Source organism: Thalia democratica, chromosome 2 (assembly GCF_965202585.1).
Source record: "Thalia democratica chromosome 2, ktThaDemo2.hap1.1, whole genome shotgun sequence".
NCBI lineage: Eukaryota > Metazoa > Chordata > Thaliacea > Salpida > Salpidae > Thalia > Thalia democratica.
In genome coordinates, this window is record NC_139166.1 from 64872723 (window position 1) to 64882375 (window position 9653).

The window sequence follows — 9653 nt, forward strand, 5'->3', positions numbered from 1 at the left end:
AATAAATATAGGTGTTTGAATTTTTTTTAATAAAAAATCTTTTTAAATAAAATGTTGTTTGTTTTAGTACTATAAAAAACACTTTGAAATCAAACAAAAAAGAAAACCTAATACTTACAGAACATTTTATGTTGCAGTTATTTTTTTTCTGTTCAGTTTTCAAAAATACTAAACTACTCGGTTTACAACAAATACTCATGTAGAATATTCTAAAAGTAAAACTAAGTTTTTTAACTTTACTATTCATATAAAACTTGTTCTGAAAGTTTTTAGTTTGCCGAGCCTTTTTTAATTAAAACAAGACAACCTTTAAGTAAAATATATTTCAAAATGGTTGAATAAAACAAATCAATATATTTTATTTTATCACAACAACTGAATACATCATTGTACTGAACACAGTCAATTTTTTGAGCAATTATTTAAGAAAAATTTTCAAATTTTACATCAAATTATTTTTCTAGAGTAAAGCAAACAAATAAAACTTAGTTTTTAAACTAAAATTTAAATAACAAGAAAAATTGTGATCAAGTTTTTTTCAAAATTCAAGTTGATTTTACAATAAGCTATACACTAAATGTTGTTGATATACTTATATTAAAAATATTTATAGTTGAAAAATATGTTATTTTATGTAAAAATCTTACAAATTAAATAAGTAATCATATTAAGCAGTTTTTCTTATATACCAATACTGTTATTTACAATTACACCTTATTTAATTTTGTTTTTAACGACAGAAGCTTTAAAGTATATAAGTGGGTTCTTAACCTTTTTAGCTTAACTTAAAAAAAAAAAACGTTTATTTTAGTTCAAAAGTAAAAATACACTGAGTAACTTTTTGTAAAAGGTTAAATTAAGTTGAATGAGTTCAACTTGTATTTTACTGAATTGTTTACTAAAGCTTGTTTTAAAATACACACAATAGCAGTTACATAACTAAAAGTTATTTCCAAAAGCATCACTTCAATTATGTATGTAAACTAGTAAACTATTTGCACTCAAATTACCTTTATTTATAACGAAATAATAAAATTTATTAGTCTTAAGAGTTACTTGTTGAACTTTTTAATTGTTTTTATTGTAAACATCATCTGGTATTTTTAATTTAACACGAGATTTCTTATAATATTAAAATGTTTTAATTTTACAGTTTGTTACAGGTTTGAAAAGATAATTTATTATCTATAAACTGTTTCTTTATTTGAATGTTTTTAAATACATAAGCAGTAAATAAAACTAACTTTGTTGGTATTTTCTTTATTTTGCATAACAGTTTACAAGGTGTATAAAAGAAATTCATTCATAACCACATTTACTTTAAGCTTGATAATTTTTTAAATAAATGTTTAAATCTTAATCTGTAGCACTTGAATATAAATGTAGAATATATAATTATATAATTACTTAGTCAAAATATCATTAAACTTAATTAACATTTATAGTTGAAACTAATCAATACTTTTAAAATACATTTTCAAATAGTCTTTAGTCAAATCTTAGGTTATCATTTATAAAAAAATAATTTTTCTCAAACAACACCTTATTTTTAAGATTCTTTTATTAACTTAACTTTTATTTTAATTTTAGTATTTTTCATCAGCCAAGTTATTGACCTTATCAAAACACGAAAATCATGATTTTTTGAAAAAGTTCTCAACTTTTTATAATTTTACTTTAATTAAGTTAAGTGTACTCAAAGTTACTGATTTATAAAACAGCGCGTATTTAACAAATACGAATTTTCATAAAGTAATCAACTGTTAAGTTTTATTAAACTTTTTTATTGATTTTTTATCCCTTAAACTATCATAGTTATCAAAGGAAAACAATACAATGTTTCACGCTTGTAGTAAACTTTAAGAAAATTTTAGTTGTTAAATTAATCTGTAACAAAGTTTTAAACAAATAAAGGAAGCTATTGTAAATCAAAAATCAGTAATTAAAAAAAAATACTAAGTTATACAAAAATGAAGAATTTAGAAAAAGCTGCAAACCTTATGCTTTAAAATCTTAATTTAAAAGTTTATTTAAAACAAGTACTTCGGATTTAAGTTAAAATTAAAGTGTTCAGATAAATAGTTACTGTTGCTGTACTTTTAGTTACTTTAGATTACAAAATGTTAATTCTTTATTAGGTTTTAAAAAACTATGCTTTATAATACTAAATTTAAAAGTAAAATTAAAAAGCAGTATAAGTGTGTCTTGAATTTCAGTTTTAAGTCTCTTTATAATTACATAAGTTCAGAGAGTTTTATTGTTCAATTTAAGTAAACTACAACATTGTACTTTTTCTAACAATAAAGTTCAAAGTTCAGATGTTTTGAAGAAAATGCAGAAACGAAAAGTAATCGGCAGTCTTTAAGATATTTTTTCAATGCTTTTTTCTAAATCTGACAATTGAACTAAAGTGTATCTGTGTAAGTCAATATCGAGTTCTGACAAGTTTGAACAAGCTTCCTTGTAAGTTTGTTCAGCGATTTCAACACCTTTGCTAATGTTGTTTAGTATATCTACGTATAAATCAGAAAATTCTATGCCAACCCAAACTCTACTTGGGTGAGACGGTTTAAGATTTTCTTTTGCAATATTAAATGCTCCTTCGTAGAGTTTTATTGTTTTTCTTTTGAAACGATTCTTCTTATTCCCAGATTTTACAAGTAATTTGAATTCATACTGAATAGCCTTTAAACATTTGTAAAACACAATATCATCAGCAGTTTTAGCATTTTTTATAAGTTTATTGTCAAGTAGATAAATTAATTCATCACAACAAACATATATTTCTTTTTTTATTTTTTTTGATATAGAGTGTCTACTAAAATACTTTCCGGTGAGTAGTTTTCAAGATTATACCAAGTTTTAAGCGAATCCTCAAGTCTTTTGATAAATATATTTTTTATCATATTTTTTTCTTCGTAATTAAAAGGTTCATCCAAGTCAATATAGTTTTTCATCAAATCAAAAGCTTCCTTGTAACGATTCAGCTCACAAAAGTCACATGCAACAGCAATTAAACGACGTACACTTTGTTTAGACATTTATTACTGCTTTAACTAAGTTATAATACTTTTAATAAAAATAATAAAAATATAATACTTTTAGTTTGCGAAAACTTGGTTTGACAAAAATTAAAGTTAAAAAATTTACTTTTTAAACTTAGTTTTATGTCCAATAAATTATGATTTTACGTAGTTTTTAATAACTGGTTTTAATTTTAATAGTCTATGGAATAAAAAATTTAAATAATAATAAACTTTATTAGAAACTAGAAACTCTGTGGTTTAACTACACCTCAAAACCTTAAACTAAGCAAGTATAATACAAGTTATCACATCGATTTTAATAAGTGATTAACTTGCAACAGACTAAATATTTAATTTAATAACAAAAAAGTTTTAAGTGTAAATTACAACATTAACAATTTAAACCGGTTATCTATATGTTTAAGTATAATTTAACGTTTATTTTATTGTATATTTGTATTAGTTGGTTTAGCAGATAAACAAAACAATAACGATTTATAAAAATTTTAATGAAATTATAAAAGTAATTTAAAATTTTAACAAAAAATAGTTTCAATGAATAACTAAAGAAATAAAACATAAAAAATTTTGTGAAATATAGCTTGAAGTTTTGTTTCTTAACAAACTTTCGTACCAATAATAAGATAGACAAACGCCAATAACTAATTTAATTGTGACAATAATAATTGTAGTCATATGATTCTGTACAACTTTTTTAAACTTATTGGTATTTAATACTATTATCTTATATAACAAGAGTTCTTTTTAATCACAAGGATTATAAAAAATATTGTTTTTAGTTTTAATAGCTTAAAAAAATCTTTTTATAATCAAAAATTATTTTTGTTCAATGACAAAAAAAATGTATACCTGTGAAGACGTGTGGTATTTTGTTAGAATATACTAAAAGTTTACCAGTATTAGAAAAAATATTTCTTTAATATTTTTTAGAACTAATTTATTAAGATAAAAATACTTCAGTTACAACAAGTAGTTTGAAAACAAAAGACCCCTTTAGGTTAAAAGTTAAAACAGTTTAATTACTTTTAAATTAATTTTTTTACCCTATAAGTTTTATTATTCACAAGATGTAAATCATATGTTTATTTTGATTTTATTATCATTTAGGTTTTGATTTTTTAAAATAGATCGAATTTTTTTGATGTTTGTGTTTGTGCACCAACAAAACAAAAACAACTTTTAATGATCTTCATTTAAAATTAATTAGTTTATGTTAATGTTTTAAGTTAAAGCAAAAATCAAACTTGACACATTAAAATATTCTACCTAACTTTATTTGAAGTGAAACAAAAATATGTGTTACTTTTTCTCTGATTTACAAAAATACTCATGTAAGTAGTATAAATGCCAACTAAACCATTCTGTACTACAAACTTAATAAATTATTTGGTAAATTTAATGAAAACTTGATAAAATAGTTACAACTGAAAAGCTTCTAAACTTATTTGTTTAAAAATCAAGTTTGTTTATTTTAACTTTTTATCATTGTACTTAGTGAGGATAGTTTTGAAAACATTTTATCTTTAAAAAGTCAAAGTAACAGATGAAATTAAATTTAGAGAGTAAGCGAAAAAAAAATCTAAAAAAAGAGAACGAAGCTATCATGTCTAATACAAAGTTGTAGCTACTCAAATTTGAAACTTTAAACTTTATAGAAAAACTATTAAAAAGTATTAATTTCATACAAACAGATTTTTTTCTATTCAAAATTAAACAAAGTTATAGATTTAATAGAGATCAAAATTATTTACTTTATTCTCTACCTAGTGTTGATTATTTTTTACTGCAAATGCTTCGAACAATTTAATTAGATAAAAATATGGTAACTAAATTAAGTATGTAGTATTTTAAACTTTTACTTTTAAAATATAACAAAAAACTAAAATCAAATCTAAATGTTATTGTTCATACAACTAGTTACATTTTCGCTTGTTATTTATCCTTATTGTTAACAAAAATAATTAAAATTTTTATAAGTACATGCTTAAACAGAAATAATAACTTTTAGAATTCGTAGAAAGGACATCATATACTCCTTAAATGTTTTATAAAGATTAATTTAATTAAACATTTTGAAATTTTAATCAAACTTTAAACTCAGCTAACTTTGTATTTCTAATTTTATTAATGTCATCACCAAAATATACTTTATCCCCCGGTGACTTTATTTATACTTATTTTATATTAACTTGCCACGAGATAATAATTTTATTATTCTCATGACTCATCAGTATCTTATAAAACGTTTTTATTGATTTTACTGTAAACATCGGCTGGCTTTTTTTTTAATTTTCACATTTTTCTTAGAATATTTTATTAAATAAGTGCGTTTTATATATTAATAAAAAATGCACCGCGGTATTTGACATTTAATGTTTTCGAGAAATAAAAAACTAACTTAATAAAAAAAAATTATGAAGAAACCACTATTGAAAATTATGATGAGAACAAAATACAAAAGTTTTTTCTTAATTATTTCAGTTTTTAGTCCACATATGCCTTTTTCTTAAAATTTTGATGGTTAAATAGGCTAAAAACCGAAAAAATTGCATATGACACATTTTTATATTTTTTAAATTTTCGTATATAATTTTATGTAATATAATTTTATAGAAATATTTTGATTAATATACTAATTCGATTTTAGAATGTTAACTTGGAATTTCTTTTGAACAAATAAAGTACTGAAGTTTATTATATTAAGATTACATTCAATTTGTTTTTCTTTCAAATATGTTAGAAATGTTTTATAGTTTTGAATACAGTAAAGTAATTTAAATCAAAAATTTTTTAATCTTACGCAAACTGGATATTTTTTTTTTTCACTTGGTGGTTAATGGAAGTATATTAAAAAACCAAATTCAGTTTTAATAAAGTTTAAACAATTTTACACCAAAAATAAACCAACTGGATAAGTTTTAAAACTATTATCTATTTGCTATTTCCACTTTTAACAGTAAGTAAGCTATAGAAGTAAAAAAAAATGTTACTAAGTGTTGTCAAACATGGCCAACCACACAAAAGTTATTGACCTGATACGGATTATTAAGCTAAATGAAACAATTTGGTAAGGCAAGCCTAAAAATATTTTTTGGTAAATATTTAGGGTTTTTTTGCTTTTGAATGTAAACTGCAGTCTGTTTTATATTCATTTTGTTATAAACATACGCTGTTATATTTAAGCTAAAAAAGTATTTATTTATATGTCGTGAACCGCAAATAAAAAAAAAAGTCCACATGAAACTTTAAATTTATACTTTTTATTTTATTTGAGTCTCAATTAATTTTTACTTACGCCATACATAAAATGTAATAATGACATTCGTAATAACACTTTAAAGGGTTTATAAATAATTAAACAGTATTATAAAGGGTAAATAACTGTGTTTAGCAGAAAAGATCAGCAGATTTTTTAACGTTAGTGTTAAGTCTCGCTTTCAAACATAAAATATGACCCAAAAAAATTGTAAATACTTTTTGTCGTTGGTTAAAGATACTGAGTACTGACATCCAAGCCAACTTTCTAACTTAGTATTAGTAAAATTAGCAACGTCGCTTAGTCATAGTTGATACAACAGTATATATTTAAAATATTAGTTTTAATAGTTTTATAACCTTAGTAAGCTACTGTTTGCTTGTTTTTTAACAATTAATAAAAATAGACAATTTTTTTTTAATATAAATATACGTAGTATGCGCTTTATTATTGTACGTTTTTTTTCTTAATAAAAATATAAAACTTCTAAATTTTTATAACTGTGGATAAACTTCTTTGAAAGTATATTTATTTACTAGTACTAAACTACTTTTCTGCTATCTTCCATATGAGGTTAAAATGAATATTATTTTGTCTACCTAATGATATACATAATAAAAAATGAACCTTATAGTTTTAATTGTACAAACTAGCCTTTTATTGTTGTTCTTATTTATAAGAAAGTGTTTAAAAAGTCATATTTCACCTTAAAAAATTTGTAGAAATTAATTTAATGCCTTATTTTGCTTTGCCTAAAAAGCTAACTTATAAACGATTTACCAAAACAACCTTGCAGCTTTTATCAATGGAAAGATATTTTTTAAACATAAAGTTTCTTGTTTCTAGTTTCATATACTCTTGGTTTAAATTATTTAAGAAATAGCAACTAGTTATAATAAACATATTGTTTTATAAACATTTGTCTTTTTATGAAAGTTATATAATTGAAAAGAATCAAATAGCTCCTATACAAATTTTCTTTAAAACGTTCTAAGTTCCGCAGAACATGTTATTGTTACAATTGTTACATGTAGAAAAAATTCTAGTTAATAACTTGAAGGTAAAACATTTAAGCTTCCTTACAGTTTACATTGAGGTTTTTTTATAAAAATAGTTTTCGCCTTATCTAAGTTTCTTCGATACAGATAAATTTATTTTTGTGATAATTGCTACATGTAAAATATATTTTTAATTATATATTCAAAAATTTCCATTTTTACGAGCACCAAGTGTGCATGGGTGCACTGCAAACTCTTAAGGCTGCTGACTTAAATAAATTACTTATCTAATTAGTATTAAAAGAAACAAATATGTGTTGGTTAAATGTTTACTGTTTTAAGTATATACATATATAAACATTCAAACACAAGTAAGTTCAAATAAAAAACAGTGATAGTAGTTCTTTAAATATATTCTTTTTAATAAGAAAGAAATAAGTTATCTTTATTTTATTATAAACAAAATGATAGAGTTTCTTTGTGACTTTGAAATTATTACTTGTAAATTTTTTTCAAAATACTTTCTTTTTAGAAAAATACGTAAAAATATATTACGTCACTCAAAAACTTTGAGTATTTCTTAAATAAATGTGTTAACTAGCTGTTTGATGTAACATTTAACTACTGAAATTTAACTGTAACAGTTTTTACTGCTGGTTTTAATAGTTAAGCTTAAAGAATATTAAGCTAATCACTTTTTTTATAAAAACTACCAAAAACTTAGTTTACCCTCTTCACCGATAAAAGTAAAAGAATTTTTTTTTATAATTTTCTTCAACCATATCAATTTTGAACTCATTTTAAAGCTAAGAAATTAATTTTAATCATGTTTTAATCTTTCGTATCTTTATTTTCAATGTTAATATTTCCAAGCTATTATGTAGACCCTGATTTAGTTTCTTACTAATATTAGTAGAAACAAAATTTGTAAAACAAAATCCCCGAATTTGAAACATGTTTGATTGCAAAACTTTAAGATGCTATTTCACTGTAACCTTGGTTAATATTGGCTTCATTAGAACAAATCAACTTTTAAGCTCTGTAAATGCTGAAGAACCAGGCCAAGATGACGTCTACCATCTACAACTTTGTCTGCAAGTCCATCAGGGGCAAGGAGGTGGAGCTGTCCCAGTACCGGGGCAATGTGTGCCTCATAGTCAACGTGGCCTCCCAATGAGGCCTGACCAAAACCAACTACTCGCAACTCCAACCACTTTACGAAAAGTACCACTCCCAGGGTTTCAGCGTCCTGGGCTTCCCCTGCAACCAGTTCGGCAAGCAGGAGCCCAAGAGCAACGAGGAAATAGAGCAGTTTGCCAGGGAGAAGTTCAACACCACGTGGGACCTCTTTGCCAAGATTGACGTCAACGGCGAAAAAGCAGACCCCCTGTACAAGTTTTTGAAGGATCACAAGAACGGCAAGGGTTTCATGACCAACGCCATCAAGTGGAACTTTTCAAAGTTTCTCATCAGCAGGGAAGGGGACGTGGTGAAGAGGTACGGACCCAAGGAGGACCCCCTCAGCATTGAAAAGGACATTGTTAAGGAGTTGAATAAAAAAGGGACTCAAATGTAAACTTTAATTATTTTTTAGAAATTCTTCCCACCTGATAGAAAATACTTCATATAATTAATTTTTTTATGATTTTTTGAAAATTTTGAAGCTTTTTGTAAGCAGCAGCTTTGTTAGCCAATGACCACTTCACTCTAAAACTTCATCAAGTTGAGTTTAGTGCGATGGGGGGTTTGTTGGCTTGTTGGTGCTCATACTGATTTGCGAGTTCAGTTTTTGCGCTGCAAGCTGACATGCCTTCATAACATGCTGCTGTTTTATGATGTGGCTGTAGTTTTTTTTCATTTGTATTATGCGAAATTTTTGTACTGAAATCATGTAGAGCTTTTGTTTTGTAATAAATTATGAACATTTGTTTGAAGTGTGTTGTTTTGTGTAGCTGGTTTTTTTTTTACTTTAAATTAGTATTTAGAGGTACACTTTTAAATAATGTAGATCAAAATCTGAAAGCATTTATTTTCACAATGTTGTTGTCTGGTAAAATTAATTTAACTAGGAGGTTGAACTTGTCCATTGCAAGACAAGTTAAATAAGTATTTTATTAGTTAAAGTTTCATTCAAAATAATAGTCTCTATTTGTTAAGATTTTAAAAATTGAACAAAAGTTATATAGTACTTTAAAAGTTTTCAATCTCAACTTAAAACTTTCTAACTGAAATCTAGTGTAATATCATTAATATTTCCAAATTAAAATCATATAAATACTAGATTAAAATCAAATTGAGTAAAAGAGAGTTCAATGTAGTATTAGTATTGTAACTATTGCAATCTAATAAAAT

At 24.3% G+C, this 9653-nt stretch overlaps 1 protein-coding gene across 1 annotated transcript; it reads left to right on the plus strand.

Moving 5' to 3' along the window:
* The first annotated feature begins 8289 nt into the window (after positions 1-8289).
* Positions 8290-9229, plus strand: LOC145849652 (uncharacterized). The gene has a single exon (XM_082954661.1). The coding sequence runs from the start codon at positions 8347-8349 to the stop codon at positions 8875-8877; it is 531 nt and encodes a 176-aa protein (XP_082810787.1). The 5' UTR covers positions 8290-8346; the 3' UTR covers positions 8878-9229.
* Positions 9230-9653: the final 424 nt, after the last annotated feature.